A 21140-nucleotide genomic window follows, 5' to 3' on the forward strand; every position below is an offset into this window, starting at 1 on the left:
ATGTGGGGCAAATAAGTTTTCTGCAGCTCTACATGAAAGTACCTACGTAAAAATTAAATGTTCCCTTGATGCGAATAAAACTTCACAGGCTTCTTAAGAAGACATCAGACACGAATTAAGAGTATGCATATTATACAGCCTTGTTATGCTAATATCAAATTGAGGAATCGATGAGATGTAATATATTAAAATGAACTGTGATCAAAGAGCCACGGTAGGAACGGTTTACTTACCTATTGAAGTCGTTGCGCCAGGCAGAGCGTGTGTCACTGGCGGCCGGCGAAGACAGCGAGCTGGTGGTGGCGTCGTCCCTGCAGCCGCCGCGCCAGAGGGAGATACTCAGGGCTCAGGGGTTTACGAACACAATGCACACATTCGTATCTAAACACTTGCGAAGGGTAACATTCTGTGCTCTAATGTACAAATTTTTCGAAATCGTGCTCTAGTTTAGTTGATTTCTAATATTTAAAGCTATTTATTCAGTTATACTACTATATACCTACTAGATAGTACCTAATACCTATGTAGTTTCGAGTTTAATTTTGATAAAAATCCCAACATAAACCTAACTAAACCATTATACTTTTATATTAGTTCATAAAACTAAATGCAAATATGTAATGGTATCTTTGCGGACTACACAATATTATGGTCATAGCGCATGCGTTTGGGCATTGAGATGAGAATATTTTCTTTTCTTTTTTTCTTGTACGGCCTATGGTTGATTTTCGAAATTAGTACCTATGAAACATTGAAAAAGATGAATGGTAAAAAAGTTTTTTTAGTGCAGTGTGCAGTGCCAGCAGCTTTCGCATCTACATTGTACCCAATACGTTTAATATGTATACTATAGGTATGTTTCGACTCCCTGCGGGAAACCCGGCCGCGACCGCCGCGCCGGCGCCGGTGCCGGGCGCCTCCCCCACGGTGCCGACGCGGCTGGCGGGCGGTGCCTGCGTCCCGCCGACGCTCGACAGCAGTGTGACCATTTATGGTTGATTTCTGCCATTAGGGCAGATTTTACTGCATAATTTTGATTCTGATAGTTTATGTTTATGGTTTATAAAAGATGTAGGTTTGGGAGATATGCGAATAGCCAACCAATTCTTTACTAATTATGGAGACTAAATAGATAACTTAGTTTTCTACGATAACGAACAAAATGACTAAATTGAACGAAACTAAATTGCAATAGACATCATTTTACCAATTTGCTTACAACCCGAAACCATTTTTACCTGAATAGGTAGTTACTCTGTTTATTAAAATTCTAAGTTCGTACGCCATATAACAATATTATATGGCCTAATGTGCCCTTCGTATCGGTTTCCTATAGTTTCAATGGACTAGAACAATTATTTTATCAAAAGATATAATATATATATAATTATACTTTCATCCGATTTTTTTTTAACTTTTAAGATTTCGATAACTTTAATAAGGGTTTTAATAATCGACTCTAATGTCTGTTTTCTGTTTTCTGACGACATCAAATTAACTAAAATATATTATTAAAATTAAATTAAATTAAATAATTGGATATTATTACATATTAAATTACATATAAAATACAGATAAAAAAACAAGTAATAATTAAGTAGACCTAGGTCTAGTAGACGTATGAATGGGCAACCCCTGCACTAGTAAACACTGTATTACTGTGGGTTGCCTTCTCCATTTCTAAAAACTTGAATAAATGTTATTACAATTTGGTGAGCTAAGGTCGGACATGTTATACCGGTGTCTATTACAAGTGATAGTGGAGTGCATGTATGCGAGTGCGTGTGTGCGTGTGTTAAGGTGTGTATGTGTGTGTGTTTGTGTGGGTGCGTGTGTGTGTATGTGTATTATTTGTTGTTTATATGTATTAGCTAGTTTGTTTCAATCATATTATTTTAATCAGAAGATCCTCAGTCTCGTTATAATTTAGAGCATTGAGATATTTAATTAATTATTTAATTAATTATTTAATTAATTGCGTTTTCAGTTTATTAATTGAAGTGAAACTGAAGTTTAACAAAGAGCAGTTCAGCGAGTCGTAAAGGTTAAAGTTCAAAGGAGCATCCGGCGTATAGCTATGTCTCCAAATGCATCCGTGAGCACAGAAGATATTATAATAGTACTACCGTTAGGTACCTACTTCCCTGATGCTCTTATACTATTTTTTAGTGAATTGCAAAAAAACCTCGTTAAAACCCCTATTATCCACGTATGTTTTTAAAGTAATTAAAAACGGTGTTATTTGTGTACCTAACACATTTTCTATCATTTTTAAGTTCGTATTTCGGAACCCGGACCACTAGGCATATACTTTTTTGTTGTTTACTTAAGGTGTAAGCTTATTCATAAATAAAATAATATACTTAATAAAATTAAAACTACTAAAATAACTAAAATAACGTAACTGGCATATTTTAGGCATTTTATTAAAAGAGTTTGGCAGACTTTTAGTCAGTGTAATGGCAGACTCTACTTTCGCTAGTCACACTGCTCGACAGCCGTTACACTTTCAATTCAGAATCCAGTCGGTCACAGCTGCATATCGCAACGAGATGTGTGCGCTATGTTCGAGCGTCGACGCCTGCCGCATGGTTGTATGAAACGCGAAGCGATTTCCTTTTGTCGGGACTCGGGATCGCATTTAGTATGGTTACGTCTTTATAGTGTATTCGTAATGTACTAGGTACTATGTATTTTTTGTGATTTTCATACCAAGTTATAGTTTTTGTTATTTCTTATTAGGTAGGTATAAACTATTAAATAATCTACAAAAAATGAAAGTTTTAAATATTTTAACCGTCTTTTGTTGGTATTCGTTAATAATTTCGTCTTGTTCTCTGTCCGAATAAAGCCAATTTTTCTGATGGTGTGTTTTGTATACATATTTTTTATCAATTACATATTTATTTGTCGCTTTGTTGTTAAAAAACAATGTTAAAATGGCCTCTTTGAAGCAGTTTTGACTTTTGCCATTAGGTGCTTATGCCTTTAAAGCAGGACTTTTGATTCTGTGTCGAATAGGAAACCTTGGCAAAAAATAACGTTTTTAGGAAAGTTTTCGTTCAAAAGGCGAGTGTGAAAGCCGAGTAGGTACCTACCTAATTAATTAAAACTGTTTTCAATAATCCACAAGTCGCGGGTGGAAAAGCAAAATATGTTAGTAAAGTTTTCAAAAATTTTTAGTGTAGCTATTTATTTTAATCCGCATACAAGAAAATTATAGAAAGAACGGATGCAAAAGTGAACTATGACTGCAAAGCAATAATTTCGTTTGATGCAACAGAACACTTACAATGACGTACCTACTTTGTGCAGAGTGCATGCTGCTGCAACCCGGTCGGTATATCTACAGGTTTGAATGTACGAGTACAGGCTAAAACAATAAATAAAAATTGGAAAGTCGTTAAGACGTGCCTCTAAAAAATGTCACTAAGACTCTATGGACAAAACGAAAATAAGTATATTAACAAAACTTAATCACTAATTAACTTAATAAATAGTGGTGACATAAATATAAAATACAGCTTCCACTGAAATTATTATATTTAGTACTTATTAGAAATCTTTTTCTGAAAACAAAATTGTACATATTTTAGGTTTTTACCCGACTACGGCAAAGCCAAAGGAAGGGGTATGATTTTGGCAGTCTATGTATGTATGTTTGTATCTATGTGTGTTCCACTATAGCGGCTAAACTACTGGGCTGATTTTGGTGAATGAAGTGTCAATTGATTCGTTGTTATGGTCCGGGCTACATTTTATACTAACAAAATCGATCTGACGGATGTAACATCTAGAAACGTGGGGGTCTTTCAAATTTTTATTATATCGTGTGGGATGTCAAATGAAAGAGGAAAAGAGTTCATTCATAAATATAAATATAGTATACTATTAAAATATCCCAAGCTACAGAAACTCAGTTTCACTATAATATTTCAGCGTTTATTAACACGATCGTAGTCGGGTTTTAATTTTCAACATTTTGTTAATATGAGTTCAGATCCACATTTCGCAAACTATTTACAGCAACAGCAATTGAGGAGCTGGTAAACTAAACGTTGTAGGTAATTGCTCTAATTATATTTTACGGGAGGAGCAAGAAACAGAATGAAAGCTGTTGAAACTTTACTGTAATTACACCGTTTTGTTCGAAATCACGAACAAATCTCTGCTAGTTTTAGGCATGTTTGTTTGTTTGGGGTAAAGTTTTTATTCAGTAATCGGAACCATGAATCATGGACTCAAATTTAGTAGTTTTGGTAGTTGCTTGTGAATAAGTTCAGATTTGTATTTACTGAGCCAAAACCGTTCGGATAGAAGAAAATAATAAGGATTTTGATCAAAAATGTAATTTCAAAATTTCAGCGTTTTGTTCGTCAGCTGCTCAATTTGTATTGCTAATTTTCGGAATGTGAATCTATAGAATCAAATTTTTGTTTCAGAAAAAAATCTTCATGGAAATAAATTGTAAATACAGCTTAGTGATAAGTTATAGATGCGTGCGTGCATGATCGCGGAATGGCGGCTGGGTGTGTGAGGTTGTCTTACGCGATCTTCTCGGAGGGGGAGCGCCAAGGCACATCATCATCGAGCTCGTCCTCGCTTTCATCTGCCTCCACTTCTTCATCCTGGTTGTCGGTGGCTACGTTCAGGGTACTCGTTACCATGTCAGGCACAGGTAAAATGGATGGACGTCTGCTGCCTGTAATTTTTTTCAAAGAAATAATGAGTAATGAGATGTTGTCCAGACAAATGATGACGAGAGATGGCAAATTTCAAAATGGATACCATGCCATTTAAAAAGTAAATCCTGTACGTTGGTACGGAATCCTTCGTGTGCGCACCCGATTCGCACTTGACCGGTTTTTTGGCAATCACAGTTTATATTGATCGAATTAAAAAACGAATCAGATTTGGTGCCTGTACAAAAGTTGCAAGAGTACGTATTCTAGGTAAATCTTAATTACCTCGACGGCAGCTTAGGAAATCCGGGCTTAAGAAATTTGTATTATCAGGTCGCGGAAGCAATAGATGGCTGTCGGTAGCACTGTCCGTGGCTGGGGAATCTTTTAAGCAGGTACGAGACTCTGAGCCCGATGTCGATCCTCCTTCCATTTTAGCTGGAAAATATTAAAATTATTCGAAGAAAATTCCTCACCACCAGTTAACGTAGTAATAATAAATTTATAATTGGTTGTGATATGAGATTTAAGTCTTGTCAAAAAAGTTGATCAAAATCTTGTCTTTATTGAAAGTTTTTCACATCTTTTGTGGTTTAAAATAACTACAAATAAATACGTGTGCATATAATCTTATAACTTACAGAGAAATTAATAATGTCTTGGGGTGTATTTCTGGTAACCATAGAAGTGTTAATGACATGGGAACAACAGCCATGAACATGACGTTATAGTGATTAATGTGTAGGTACGTTCAAAAAGCTAATTAGATATGAAGCCTTGATACCTCTATAGCTCTAGATTAACAATCTTCTATCATCTATTTTTAATTACAGATGCGATGCACTAAGTTATAGCGCTTAATACAAAAAAAAAACAGAATGCTCTATTTTTTAAGTTGAACTTTGTAATTTGTTACGATATTGATTACTTTAAGTCACTTGATTACTTGAACATACTTGCGGCATAAAGTTGTATATACTAGGATTAAGATGGCTGACGGGTTTTAGGCTTCAGCAAAACCATACTTCAATTGAAATTGATGTTAGCGTTTTTAGATTTAGAGTGTTTATCTTCTTTCCTTTTTTGTTGACCAACGGGTTCCGGGTCTTCAGTTGATTCGTTATCTTCAGCTGCAAGATCCATTACACCAGGATGTTTGATTGTAAAAGCACCAATTTTTAAATTGTTGATGTCTGAGTACCTCAGCACCGTGTCGTGTTCACAGTCTGACATCTTCAGAGTGACCTCTCTAATCTCTATCTAGATATAGATATCTATCTCTAGTCTCTATCACACTTCATTATATTCATTCACACAGGCTTCATTATATTAAAGTATCAGTTACGTCTGATGATTTGAGACATGCATTCCATCGGTGGCTGTTGAGCCTGGCATAATAGACAGAATTTGTCGAAAACCACCAGATAATAATTCATTCTCTCTCAAATCTTGTAGTGTACGATGAAGCGCTTCTACCGCATTCGTCCCATATAATGAGTTGACGTGATCGGAGTACTTTACCCATTCCAGAATTTTTGTACTTGCAAAGCATTTGATTTGTATATTCAATAGCAACTTTAGAGCTGAATGTGCTGTGCTGTTCAACCACCATTTATAAGGTTTGTCGCAAGTCCAGGCTATTGCCAGTGCAATATTTTTTTGTGATCGTGTAGTTGCAAAATAAGTGAAATAAGAAAGATTTTACCAGTTTCTCCGGGCGCATCTAGAAAATAAAATCCATCACTTTGGTTTATAATCGTATGCATAATTCTGCCATACGCTTTACGTTGTTCAGAAACCAATTTCAGAAAATTCATTTGAACAAATGTAGCCAAATCGTCAACATTGAAGTGTGTTTCTTGTTGCAAATCACCATCGAAAAGTTGGTTTGTAAATCCATTCCAGGCATCTATTCCAAATGCTACCAGTGCATTGTTAGCCATTGCCAATCTTATATCCTCAATCAAAACCAACGCCTCATTAAACGTTTGATGAGAATTAAGTGTTAGATTCGCAAACGATGAAGGATATCTTCGTTCACGTAGTCTTTGTATTTTTCCCACAGATCTTTTGACTTGGAGGGCGAGCGCATTGTTAATATAATTGCAATCAACGTGCATATTTGCTGTGGTAAAGCAGTTTCCTGTGCATTAGCGAGTTTCCCAATGTGAATCGTTGGCAAGCTTCACGATAAGTGGCACATATTTTACTGTTTTCAATCCTTGGGAAGATATCGGTCCGCGTACGTTGATTCACAGTAATCACAAATAGAAGCATTCTGCATTGTTTGGGTGAATAGTGAACAGTCAGTCGAGTATAAATTGGGATATCCTTCAACTATTTTATCTTAACATTATTTTATTATTGCAGTGTTCACAGGTATCATTTTTCTGTAAAGCCATACACTATATAGAAATGCAAATGAGACTATTTATTTTTGACTTTAGCTATCTAGTACAGTATTTCTTTAGTCTAAGGTTATCTGGTTGTTTTCTGAGGTGAGTACAATTTAAAAGCCTGCAAGCATGGAAGGATCACTTTTCTTTAAAATCATTGTTCTATTTTAGAGATAGCTTGATGTACTCTTTCTCCATATTCAACAAAATGCGCTTTGATTTTTTTAGGAAACGTCTTAATGAGTGTGTGGAAAATCAGGCCAACTTACAACAGGTACACAGTACAATCAAAGTCTCCAGTCTCTCCATCTTCCAAATAAAATTTTCAATACGAAAAATGGTGTTATATTCAGCAATTGTGATGTTAAAGTTGGGCTGAAGAAGATTATTTTGCTTTAAACCCAATCCTCCAGATAAGCTCTAGATATCTCTTTAGGCAAGCCTTAATCTCGAACACAATCCTCAAATTCTTCTTCTTCCTTACCTTATGCCACGCTACGTGGGGTCGGCGCAACATGTATTTTTCTTTCACTCACTTCTGCAATCCGTCATCGTATTATCCACCCCTTTTACACGTATATCCTCTTTCACGCAATCTGTCGTTCTCTCCTTTTTTTCCTTCCATATGCATATTTAACACAATTTAGTAATCAGTTTTAATTTCATTCAAAACTTTCAGCATAAGCAACCCAACGTTCGTCCCATACCGCTGGTTGACTAAAAAGTTTAGCTAAACATTTTACATTGAATCAACCCGTCAAGCATTTTTGGCATATACAGGAACAGGACATTAATGGAAATCAACAATAAGTTATTTATAATAAAATCAATTACAAACATCGATATGATTAATTGAATCCTAAATAAAGAAAGAAAATGGGTGAGTAGAATTTAAAGAAAAAAATTGTTTTCCGGGTTATAGCAAGTCGTATGAGGAAGTCTCACCATTATTGAATTTAACAAATCCCTTATAAAAAGAAGCGAGCTATCTATCCAATACTGCCAAGTAGACCTGTATTAATCGGTCTAGTGGAAAGTAAATTTTGCAAACGTCAAGCAACTTAAGCAAAAAAAAAAAGTAGACCTAATGATTGCCTGCATAAGAATTGAGAAGAAAAGAGGCGATCATATCCGATCTACTATAGGCAGTAATCCAACTGTGACACTCACAGCCAGCAACAGTTAAATTAGCGGATGATACAGTATTAGCTGGGTTGATGCGTGATGGCGATGCTTTTGGTGTGGAACTCGCGGGAGCTTGTAGAATCACTTGTGGGAGGTCGTAGTGAGCCACATTACTACCGTCTGGTTTTTTCTGCTGTCCCGTCCCGTCTTCTGCGTCCGCAATTTTCTTCTCGTTAGAGAGAAGACTACACGCGGTTTGATCTTTAGGTATAACATTAGCTTTGCTTTCCGTTTGTTTATCGGAAACTACGAAAGCAGAATTTTCTTCCTTCGTGATACTCATGTAATAACACGTGTCGCTGCTTTTCATGATGTGCCGAGGGCCTGGATTTAAGAGAATAGTCTCTTCATAAAATTCGGGAAGTTCAGCTGGGCGAACGCCAACTAGAGCAACACCGTACCTACAACGATAAGGGTTATTTTTATGGTATCTGTATTATGCTTAAGAAAATAGTAAAAGTTTCTGTACATGAAATGCTATTTACGTACTTTCGGTGCGAATGGAAACTGGCATATGTAAAGCTTTTTCCTTCGTATTCGCCAAAAAACCGACTGTCACCAAGAACAATGTGATAAATTTCATTTCCAGAGCATTTTCCATAGAGGCGATGCCATTCTTCTGGCGATTGTTGCCCTTCCCTAAAAAGTGTGATGTAGATTATGTACTGCGTGATACTAGTGTATGCTAAAATGTTATAAGGCAGCTACAAATAAGTGATATACTAACTGGCCCCGGCTGGTATGCAGCAAAAGAGTGACGAGAGTGGAGGCGCCAGGACAAGTGCAATTATTCGCAAGCAGCGCGTATTTGAACTCATCTTCACACACAACAAATTCTGCAAATTTTACATGTAGCTTGTTCTCGGGGCGAAAAATCTGTACGTATTGTGGCACGTCCGGAGCAAAATCCTTCACTGCCCAGGACCTGGATATAACCAAAGTTTCTTTGTAAATATCTTGTAACAGTGTTTTCATTATGCTAGAAATATATTTGTCGAATAATTAACTGGCTTCGGAAAAGAGAAAGAAGGTCCCAATTCAGTGCGTTTTTTTGTTGATTGAAATACTTTCTTCAATTAAAATATAATTTCTTCAAAAAAAATATGCTTCTCCTAATATTAATAAACGGTGTAAAATGATAACTTACCGTAGAATAGTATGTTCGTCAGCAGCTGTTTTGTCAGCATAATTTCTCGCGGCCAGGATAAAGCATGCCTCGGCTTCATTCATCCGTGCTCGAATCAGATCCGTGTCTTTCAGGCAGGAACCTTGGATGTATATTACACGTTGAGCCCAAATGGGAACCTATAATTGCAACAGTTCTTCCTAAAGTAATATTGGCTGTGAGCACATAAATAATTAATTTAGTGAGAATACTTGTAAGATTTTAGGGCGCAATATATGTATTGTAGCTCTATAAATAATTGTTTTTTTTGTTCGGTTAGAGAATCGATAATTTTTGTGAAATTAAAGACCAGAGTTCTGTCACGTATTTTTCTTCTTCTTCTTCTTCTTCTTATTTTGCTTTATGGCTTTCAGTAGTGCCACACCGAGCACAATGCACTTCGCCAATGTCACGTAGAAATTTCAGTACGTGAGAGAATGCGTGTTCCATTGTGTCGCTTAGATTAATCAAAGATGGTAAAAGGCTTAACCTGCAAGATCATCCTCATAGTAGTATCGAGCTCCATTGGTGATAACAACACCACGTAATAGTCTTGCAGTAATGGGTGAGCATAAAACTCATTTAGAAAATCCATGATGGTATCAGCGTGAAGGGTCGTTGAGCAAACTACAACGTGTTTCTCTGACTGGGCCCGGTGTGATGAGTAAGATCCACCCAACTTCTGCCTTTCCATCCAAGTAAACGCAAGTTGTTCGAACTGTAATCGATAAATTACTTCGTGAAAATTAGGTACTCTGTGAGTTGGACTAAAAATACTACTACTGTTCACTTCTACTGTTGTTAATTATTCCGCACATATCACACACAAAGCTCTTTAACATGCACGGAGCGAATATAAATTCTCAAATTATGAGGCGATAAAAAAGTTTTTCCACAATCAGAACATTTCGAGATCGGTCTTTTGGCCCGTGGTCCTGTATCATATGTTCTTGAAGTAAATAGGAGTGTTTGAAAGTTGCAAAGGGCACAGCAGCGTTTATAGCGTGAGGTGATTTGGGTGGCTTTATATCGCGACGATTCCCAGATCGCAGAGTTGAATTTGGTCGTAGGTTATTTTATTATTCGTAGTATTAATTTATAATTCGGGTAATACGCCTTAACAACTTTTAATCTAGGTGTTACATTAGCTACTTTTGTTGTGCATGTTTGTCCCTATGTACCTGTGTAGGTAAGACGACGAGAGCAACCCCAATCATAATAACCATGAACAGTTGTGAAGGCCAAATATCGGGAACAAAGTCGCCATATCCCACCGTTGAGAAGGTGACGACCACAAAGTAGGTCGCTTGGAACAAATTCAAGTGACGATGACCGGCACGTTGAAAATGTTGGATACCACATACGCTGAAACACGTTTCATGGGATAGTTAGTACCTTATAAATTACTGCTATGTTCAATTAATTAGCTTCATTCGTTTCATAAAAATCTTATGAATATTTTTTTACGTTAAAAGGCACTGAGTGGGGTGGTAAAATCTTGAAAGGCTACAAATTGAATGAGCACCGCGCTGAGAAAATGACTTTCTAAGTTCTATAAAGAAAAATGCTTGGCAGATCGAATCGATTACTTGAGTTGTATGAAATACAATAATAACTGATTGTTGAAATTAAGCTATCGAACGCTATAGAGTAATCTAAATATATAAAAGGAAAAGGTGACTAACTGACTGACTTACTGGCTGACTGATTAACTGATCTATCAACGCACAGCTCAAACTACTGGACGGATCGGGCTGAAATTTGGCATGCAGATAGCTATTATGACGTAGGCATCCGCTAAGAAAGGATTCTTGAAAATTTAACCCCTAAGGGGGTGAAATAGGGATTTGAAATTTGTTTGGTCGAAGGAAGGTCGTCGCGAGTTCGTGGACGAAGACGCGAACATAAGCTAGTTGAATTACAATACACATATACTTAATAATTTGGAAACCTTATTTTATTTTTATCATTTTTAGGGTTCCGTAGTTGTATTAGGTACTTTTACAAGCATGTTCAGAAGATCATTTAAATGGGGTACAATCTTTTTTGACAAATTTTCAATTATTTGTTTTTTGGAACAACTCACGCATAATAAAATAATATGGAAGAATAAAATATTGAAGAAGATTTTTAAAAAAGCCCGCTTCAAAACGGTTAAACGAACGTATTCAATGTAACAATTGTTCCTACCTAGTAAAGACAAGACATAGCAGTGTGACACAAAGAATCATTAGTTGCTGAGATAGAGCCGACTGAGACTTTTGCATTGCGCGATGTAAATCGTTCTGAAAATAAATATGTTATTATTAGTAGTTATTTTGATATTATCATTTTCGCTGATCGCTTTTTTCGGTTATAATGTATTTGATACTTACAAACATGTTTTCAAGTGATCTCTTTGCAAGCCAACAGTTTAAGAATACTGGAATAAACAAATTGCGAAGAGGCGGGAATGGGACCTGAAATTGAATTTGGGGCATTATCAAGGAATATTAGTTAATAGACAGTTGCTTCAATAATTCAATTTAACGTAACACAATTAATACTTAACAGTAAGTGCAAATGGCGCCGTGTTCACCATCTCCAGTATGAAGTGGAAAGACAGGACCTGTTGCCAGATGTTGCCCTTAAGATAAAAAATATACGTTAATTATGAATTTTAATTATAAATTTTACCAATTCGGTCTTTGAATTTTTTAAGTTCAAATAAGTTTATTTGAAAAAAAATGCGAATAATATGCAACGTAAGTATTATTAATATTATTATCAAATGCAACACGTTCAATAAACTTGCAAAATAATGATATCACAGTGTCAATGGATCAGAGCAACTTTAGTTTAAAAAAATTAACGATGTTTTTTTAGTCTCTCATTTATTTATTTCTTTCATTTTTATCATATTTAAAAAAAAACAACAAACAATAAAATAACAGAAACAACAAAAAAAATTAAAGTTACAGAAACAACAAAAAATAAAATAACAAGAACAACAAAAATAAAGTAAAATATACAACAGAAATATAAAGTAACAGAAACAACAAACGATAGAATAACAGAAAGAACAACAAAAAAATAAAATAAACAACAGAAATATAAAATAACAGAAACAAAAAGGCCTTAATTAAAAATATGACAAAAGGGATCCCACTAGCAGCGGGCTAGGATCCAAGCTGCCAGTGGTCAGGGCTCCAGAGTGAGGAACCTCCTCACAATGCGTGCCGTCTCAAGAACCACTGCCTTTTGTATCTTACCCCTGATCCAACAGTTAAGCGATTGAACTTCTTAAGATGTTGGTCGAAACTATTCGCAATAAGACCGTGGTCTGATACAACTATCGGTACAATAATCGTTTAGTCAATACTCCACATGGCTGTTATCTCGTGAACCGTTTCGATACTTTTTCCTTTTCTGCTTTCACTAGGTTATCATCATGAGGGATAGTAACATCAACAATTATTGCTAGACGCGCTGAACGGTCAACTGGCACTATATCAGGTCTATTAGGTACAATATACCTGTGATAACCGACCGATGCCAGTAAAGCAGGGCACTGCTATTTTCAAGAACTGACATTGGGTCATACCTATAGTACGGCACCTCAGTATCTACAAGGCCATACTGTAGAGCAAGTTGTTGATGGATTATCCTGGCTACTTGGTTATGCCTGTGCAAGTATTTGTCGTTAGCAAGATGAGAAAAACTGGATACAATATGTCTGAGGGATTTCCCAGGAAGATGCCAACAGTATCTTTCATTATATGTTTCCGACAGTTTTATTATTTTCTATTATATCCGTCCAGTAGTTTGAGCTGTGCGTTGATAGATCAGTCAGTCAGTCAGTCATTCAGTCAGTCAGTCAGTCACCTTTTCCTTTTATATATATTTATATATTTATATATTGAATAGGGTTTTTCCCCCGAGTGAGTTCGCATGTGAGATTTTAAGGCACCGCTCTGTGCACATTTGTAATTACAAATGTTGCATGAATAGGGTTTTTCACCCGTGTGGCTTTTCAAATGAGTCATCAAGTGATATTTAATCTTAGTCATATATCCACAATGGCTACACTTCAATACATTTTTGTCAAAATCAAGTGCAGCTCCAAAGATTTTTGCGAATTAGTTTTATAATTACACTAGCTTATGCTCGCGACTTCGTCCGCGTGGACTACAAAATTTCAAAACCCTATTTCACCCCCTTAGGAGTTGAATTTTCAAAAATCCTTTCTTAGCGGATGCCTACGTCATAATAGCTATCTGCATGCCAAATTTCAGCCCGATCCGTTCAGTAGTTTGAGCTGTGCGTTGATAGATCAGTCAGTCAGTCAGTCAGTCAGTCACCTTTTCCTTTTATATATATAGATGACTTGATGTTTTTAAAAGTTCTGGGCGTCTAGGGGTCCTCCAACACTGTTTACGTCTAGTATCTGGCCTCATGCTATAAAGCGAGATTCATCAGAAAACAACAGCAAAGAAAAGTGAATTTCCATTTCACGTTTCCAATGTAAACGGGCCCTGCCATTGCGCAACTGAATAAGTAATACACGTAGCGGCCTCTCGGAATGGAGATTACAATCATTTCCAATATTTTGATCGGCTGGAACAATCTAAGGATATTGGAATAGTGTGGTGGGTGACTGAGAGTTTCTAGTTGTTGCTCTTGTCGTAGTTTAGCCTGATCGTGAAGATTAGATTAACAAGAGCAAATGATTGATTGATAGATTGGACTAGAGCAATTGACACGTTTCGATATTTTGACAATGAGCTTAACCAACATTATTTGCAATTCTTCACAATACAACTCTGCAATAAACAATTGTTGTGCCAAGTCTCAAGGGGCTGTGATGAGAAATTTGGCAGATATATACTCATAAGCAGCTTCGTTCGGCTAAATTTGCATTTGATACATGGTTTAACTGCCTCTCTGTGTTCAACCAGTGTAACCGTGTTTTAGGATATCAGCAGGATCAAATTTCCATCACATGCAGAAGGCAAGCTTCGACGCGATTTTGTTGTTGTTAGTGAATTTTACACGATACTCACTTTCCGAGACCTTTCCAATTTGATGTAAATGAATCAGTATCATTTTAAAGCTTACATTGAAAGCTGCTGCTGATATGGTGGTTTGAGATGAATCTGCTTCCACTGTGGTTTCAATTCATCGTTGTCGACTTTCGTATTCGTTCGGCCACGGGGCTCATTGTTGTGATCAAAGTCTCGAGAACGGAAGCGATGGACATTTCAACCCAAAACGCATTGTGAGTTAATTTGCAAAACTGGTCCAAGCATGTAGTGATATTAGGTACGTGCTGTCTGATCCTTGGTTGGTTGGTTGTTGTCGCCACGACGGAACTCATATCCGAAAATAACGTCCAATTTAAATTTCTCCAGTCACAGAACCAGTGATATCAAATTAAAATTGAACGTCAAGAAAACAAATAAATAACTGATTTTTTGAAAGAAATATAATATTATGTCATGGCGGCACAACAATATTAATTTGAATTTGAAATTCTAAGTAGAATGAAAGATATCGATCTTCACACTAGCCAGTCATAAAAATCGGCTAATAGAATTGCTTAAAGTATATGATAGTTTTAAAAGTTTTCACCTTGTATCCGAGATAAACAAGCAAAATAGCTTCAGATAATGAGATCATAGCCAAGACCGCTTGCACTCCCCAAAGATACAAAGGCCGGTTCACCCATATTATTCCATCCCAGTTGATGATTGGATGCTCCTGAAACTCCTCTTCGGTGAGATTAGCTGAATATTCGAATTCAGTCTTATTGCCTGGTTTACATCCATAACTGAAATAAATAAATGCATTGAAAAGTGCTGTTACTGACCTCCAAAAATTGTAAAGGAAGGGAGGGATTGAATATCTATATTTATGATTTAAAAAAGTATTTTATCTGGCCTCATGCTAAAAAGCGAGATTTGACAGAAAACAACAGCAAAGTAAATTTCTATGTTCACGATGCCAATGTAAATGGGCATTGCCATTTCGCAACTAAATAAGTAATACACGTAGCGGCCTCTCGAAATGGAGATTACCATCATTTCTAATATTTTGATCGGCTGTAACAATCCAAGTGGTATAGAGCTCCTCATAAATCTCCACTATTATTATTATCATTTTAATTCATATAATTTGATTGTGTTTTGTTGCTAAATGCAGTGGTCATACGTTTAATTTGTCGTTTGTGCGAGATTTAAATGCAATTTATTTTTCATAGCGATAGTTCCCTTTTAATACGTTTAAACGACCAAATAATGATGTAATGAAATTCTATTCTTATTCATTCGCTATTAAACGTACAAGAACGCTAATGATATGTTGCACCGACAGCCCTCCGCAGTCGTGACTAGAATTTTGAACAAAAGCGCGCAGTTTGATCTTCAAAATCATAACGTGAGATTTACAAATTAAAAAGTTGCTACTTTGTGAGCTATTTTATTTATTTACACAAACGTAAAACTAGTTTGATTATTTTTTATCAAATGCAATTAGCAGTCTGTTATAATATAGTAATACGAGTATAATTACATAATATGAAAAGAGAAAGCTCAGCGCTTCCAATGTTTTTTCAGAAATTTCTCTATTTTTCAAAGATTTTTCAGAGACAGAACCATCTTTGGATCCTCCGGCAATTTGTGACGGCGATTCCCTTTAGCATGATGACACAAGCACCGGTAATTTTAAACTATAGAAACGGACTGCATAGACACATGTCCCGATTTCCGGCGCTCTGGATGTTTTTTTTTCAGTCAATTTCTACACATAGCATTATGAAGGGAACGTCGTCTAGTGTTTCATCGTCAAGACTAAATCCATTCTAAATCGTATGAGTATATACGTGTCTGTCTCTTTTTAGTGTCGCTTTTTTGTTTCATCGAGTTTCAAATAACATTGGCACTAAAGAAGTTTTCTTTCAAAATTTGCGCCGTGTAGCATATGTACAGCCGTAGAGTTTCAACTCTAATATTTTGTTTACTTACCAGGAGGCAGAAATGGGATCCCCATCGGCGCAAACACGAAATATATAGAGAACACAAGCTAGAATCTTGAAAAATAGATTTACTATCCTAATGCGTAAACCTGGAACAATAGATAATATAATATTTTAACTCACTAATTGGATCTAATACTTTTTAGTTTTCAATTATTTATGAAAATGATTATGTATTAGAAAAAGAACTATATGGCCTATTCACGAGCCAATTTTCGAGCAACAGATTTAGATCTTGTATAATGATGACTTTTTTATAGATTTACAATATAAACACTTTCAAAAGTATGAATCAAAAACTAAAAAAAACAAAGAAAAACTTGTTGAATAAATTCCGAACGATGCATTGTTGTTGCATGTTTTGATCAAATTAGAATCACCCATGTACTTGATTTTAAAAATGTCATATTTTTCTGATTTCTTTCACTTGTTGTAAAAAGTGTGTTTTCAATATTCTTTCATATTTATTTTGTACTCTAGTATTTCAAGAAAGTTACGATTAATTTTGATAAAGCGGGTCAAATGTGATGAAGTTCTATGGAAGTGCCTAGCAATAGCCTACATAGACGTGCAATTTAATCATTTATTATTTCAATTATTTCTGTCCTCGCGTGTCTGTTCTAATTGAATGCAGTATAATAATTTATCGCGGTCGTTTTAACTTTCTACATGTAAGTTTGATCTATTCTATCAAATCTATCATTTTATTAGTTATATTTTATATATTATATAGCTGTGATAGTCTAGTGGCTAAGACGTCCGCTTTCTAATCGGAGGTCGGGGGTTCCATCCCGGGCATGCATCTCTAACTTTTTGGAGTTATGTGCGTTTTAAGTAATTAAATATCACTTGCTTTAACGGTGAAGGAAAACATCGTGAGGAAACCTGCATGCCTGAGAGTTCTCCATAATGTTCTAAAATAATCACCCTGTACCAGAATTTAAAATACCATACATGAAGTAGTGTGAGTGAGCGTCTTACGCTCGTAGCACGATAACCACACCCTAACTAGGTACTCCGCTTTGCGGTAACGAACTTTTTACTTGCCTACCTACATTCATTTATAATTTTAATAATTGCGTTTTTACCTACTAAATATAAGTTTTAAAATATCGTACATTTGGTTCAATGTTGTTAGTTTATAAGTATTGTTATTTAGCTTTTAATAAGATATGTGTGACGTATAGATACCTAATGTTAACGGCTTCGGTATACGGAAAAACTCAAGCTTCGAGTTTATGATTATACCTGAATTTGTGTAAAAAAAAAAAAAAGGTGTGTGAAGTCATGCTGACTAATATTCCCCTTTCCCCTCCAATTAAGCGTAAAGCTTGTGCTAGGAGTGGGTGGGGTTTGAACCGGTGACCTTTTGGTTTTCAGTCCGCTCCTTTAACCGTTGAGCTATCGAGGCTCCTATATGCCCATAACCTATTATGGTTCATGAGATACAGCCCGCTGACAGACACATAGATAGACGGACGGACGGATGGACAGCGGAGGCTTAGTAAGAGGCACGTTGGCAACCTTTGGGGGAACAGAGCTCTACAAAAGAGTTAAAAGCTCATTTGAAGCCCTAAACATTTTTTTCACCAGTTTTGTGCGATTTCTCTTTATTTATGCGTTCAAAAGGCTCATTGGCACCCCTCGGGCACGAAACCTTAAAAATGAGGACAAATTCTCTACAATAGTGGTAGGATTTAAAGCTCATTAGATGCCCTAAACTTTATATTTTCACCAGTATTGTGTAAGTTTTCTTCGTTTGTGCAGGCTGATTTATACTGGCACGGCCAGCAACCATAGCTTATTGTGTAGAGAAGAGACGGTTCTCTGGACTGGCGCTCGTTGAACTGCATCTTATACACTACAACGAAAAACCGATAACGCGATGTAGGACTTTTCACTATAATTTCTAAAATACTAAAGTTTTTACATTTTTATGTAAGAAATTACTTAATATTCTTTAAAAAATGATGTTAAGGTTATATTGTTTAGAATCATCCTGTCCGTACTGGGTAAATTATTATTAACAAAAAATTGTAACTTTGAAAACATAATTATGGATTTATTATAGCAAAATTTTAACATAATATGAGTTTTATAACTATTTATCAGGGTTTGGCAATGTCCGATAAAAGGAATCGCTCTATCTATAGACACATCTTACCAGGGTTGGTGAAAATTTTAGAGGTAATACTCACTCGAACGTTGGTTCTTTATAAAATACAATTGCAGTCTTTCTTTAAAAGTGTTCTCGTTCACGTAATACTCCACACGAACTCTGCAACAATATCACAAATATTTTTAAAAATATTTGACAGCAAGTCAGTCTTAAAATTATTCTAAGAATTTAATTTATTGTCTCCAAAACAACAGATGCATTTCGTTGGAGTCAATGAATAAATGACTTGTGTGCAACTTTTAGTTATCAATCTGACGATCATCTGAGAAGAAACGTAACTCTCCTACAATAACTATTATGGCTTACAATTTGGACTTATTCTTCTTCGACTTAGGCCTCGTTTACGGAGACGCGGGGCGTCGCGCGTTGCGATGGGCGGCGCGGCACGCACTGAATTTAAACATATGGCGTTGTATGAGTGCGTTTACGGAGAAGCAATTTTATACGCGTTTGTTTGAGATGGAGCGTTTTTTGCGGCCGAGCCCGCGGATGGCATCGACGCGTCCCACGCGGCGTTCATCGTGGCGGCGCTCGCGGCGGTAATTCTGCCAGTCTTTATTTGGAAATCGCATAACGCAGACGCGCCCGCCGCGGGCACAGCGGCGGGCACCGCCACTCTTCCCGCCTCGCATCTCTATGAACAACATCGTATATTGCCATATGTTTGTGACTACGCGTGCGATGCTAAGTGCCGCTTCACGCGCCGTCTCACCGTAAACAAAAAAACGTTCGACGCGCCGCGAGACGCCACGCCACACGCGACGTGCGACGCCCCGCGTCTCCGTAAACGAGGCCTTAGCGTTGTCCCATATAGGTGGGGTCCGCACTCCGTTTTCTTGTGCTATGCTACTAATTTTGTAGTGTTTGATTCATTTCCTTAACTAAACTTTCTTCTAGTTTTTAGGGTTCCGTACCACGATAGAAAAATGGAACCCTTATAGAACCCAATTTTTCCACTCCCTCTTCAAGATCCCTTATGTAGCACAACGTTATCGTTTTGGCATTCAATTGTTTGAAGACTTTTTGTAATATTTTAAACTTTTTCTCCCGGTTAGTATTTGAATTCCCTAATATCATTTGAATTTCTTTCATAAAGGAGCATAATATATAAGGATATATCATAACATGTTTTATATATATGTAAAGTCCGGACGCACTTTCAGACTCATAGAAATTAATAATTATAAAGTGTTCAAATTGACTTCATTCAAAGTGTGATTTTGGAGGCCTCCTGAATTAGCGACTGTCGCAAGGTACCTACCGATAACCGATTTGCTCTATTTTATCGTTACAACTAGCTGACCCGCCCCGGCTTCGCTCGGGTGGAATTTAGAAAATCAAGGTGAAAATTGAATTTCCATAAATCTTGAAACACGTATTTCTTTATTTGTGACCGAAAGGCCAAATACCAATTTTCATGCAAAAACTTAAAAAATGACGGAATTCATATGAACTTTCATCCCCTATTTAATCCCCTTGGTAGCAGAATTTTCAAAAATCGTGAAATACATATTTTTTTGTTTTTAATCGAAAGCTTAAATACTAATTTTCATCGATGTAACTTCACAAATAACGAACTTTCATATCAAATTTCATCCCCCATTTAACCCACTTAGTGGATGGAATTTCGCAAAATCCTTTCTTAGTGGATATTTACTCTTTACAAAGAACATACTCTCAAAATTTCATGTCTCTAGGACCAGCGGCTTAGGCTGTGCGTTGATATATAAGTCAGTCAGTCAGGACTTAAATTTTATATATATATATATATATAGATTTCACTATAGTTGTTAACCGATTTGGTACAGGTATGTTTAAATGTTTTTATTTTTGTGTCTATAAAGACTCCTGTTTCAACTTTGTGGATCGATATATCCTAAAACGGTTGCTCATACGAAAATCTGTTGACCTTTGACGCTGTGGCAAAATTTTAGCGGTTGATCGATAGAGTCGGGTCATCTGACCCAATTATCCAGATTATTTCCGAAGTTGATCCTTTTTGTCTTATTGACTATTGAGTTATTTATGCTACTATATAACTTAGTTGTGTGGAATTTGATTTCGAATGAATTAAATGCACTGTAGTGTAGGTGCTGTAGCACCTAGTGGATCAAGCGATCGACCCATGTCGTAGATATAAATATCCTCTGTCGTGGAAACTAGGTCTCGTCCCAAGAGATTCAAATAAATTTTTTGACGTGCCTTACATATCTAACATATCTTAAAACATTACAATCTACGAGCAAAGTTAGATCCGTACAGGATAAAGATTTCGTTCTACTTGAATAGGTGAAGTCTTCTTGTATTATGATTGTTTTGCAATCTACATATGTTTTCTGGTAAAATGGAGAGTTGGTAATATGTGTTTATTATTTCTTCTTCTGATAGTCACTGTTCTGTTTAGGCATAGGTATATACTTGTAGAATAACCATTGTTTGATCTTTTGAAAATATCAGTTTCAATAATCCAATTCTATGCGAGAATGCTCTAATTCCACAAATTAGTTTTGATTTAATAAGG

The 21140-nt window shown here is 36.2% G+C and overlaps 2 protein-coding genes across 3 annotated transcripts in view; one reads left to right on the plus strand and one right to left on the minus strand.

The window, feature by feature from the left end:
• The window catches only part of LOC117995914 (zinc finger protein 431-like), a 170080-nt gene that overhangs the window by 102647 nt on the left and 46293 nt on the right, over positions 1 to 21140 (plus strand). The gene's annotated exons all lie outside the window — the stretch shown is intronic.
• SLO2 (slowpoke 2) overlaps positions 1 to 21140 on the minus strand; it is a 52367-nt gene that overhangs the window by 12899 nt on the left and 18328 nt on the right. The window contains exons 2-17 of one of the 2 annotated variants that reach the window (XM_069508546.1): positions 18639 to 18718; positions 16430 to 16529; positions 15039 to 15237; positions 11980 to 12054; positions 11804 to 11887; positions 11619 to 11713; positions 10610 to 10793; positions 9919 to 10146; positions 9411 to 9568; positions 8991 to 9188; positions 8753 to 8902; positions 8249 to 8664; positions 4968 to 5120; positions 4549 to 4702; positions 3293 to 3373; positions 234 to 311 (exon numbers count right to left, since the gene is read on the minus strand). In XM_069508546.1, the coding sequence (XP_069364647.1) occupies positions 234 to 311; positions 3293 to 3373; positions 4549 to 4702; positions 4968 to 5120; positions 8249 to 8664; positions 8753 to 8902; positions 8991 to 9188; positions 9411 to 9568; positions 9919 to 10146; positions 10610 to 10793; positions 11619 to 11713; positions 11804 to 11887; positions 11980 to 12054; positions 15039 to 15237; positions 16430 to 16529; positions 18639 to 18718 (2433 nt within the window). The remainder of the gene's footprint in view (positions 1 to 233; positions 312 to 3292; positions 3374 to 4548; positions 4703 to 4967; positions 5121 to 8248; positions 8665 to 8752; positions 8903 to 8990; positions 9189 to 9410; positions 9569 to 9918; positions 10147 to 10609; positions 10794 to 11618; positions 11714 to 11803; positions 11888 to 11979; positions 12055 to 15038; positions 15238 to 16429; positions 16530 to 18638; positions 18719 to 21140) is intronic. The other variant, XM_069508547.1, reaches the window with a different exon arrangement.

Source organism: Maniola hyperantus, chromosome Z (assembly GCF_902806685.2).
Source record: "Maniola hyperantus chromosome Z, iAphHyp1.2, whole genome shotgun sequence".
In the NCBI taxonomy this organism is placed as follows: Eukaryota; Metazoa; Arthropoda; class Insecta; order Lepidoptera; family Nymphalidae; genus Maniola; species Maniola hyperantus.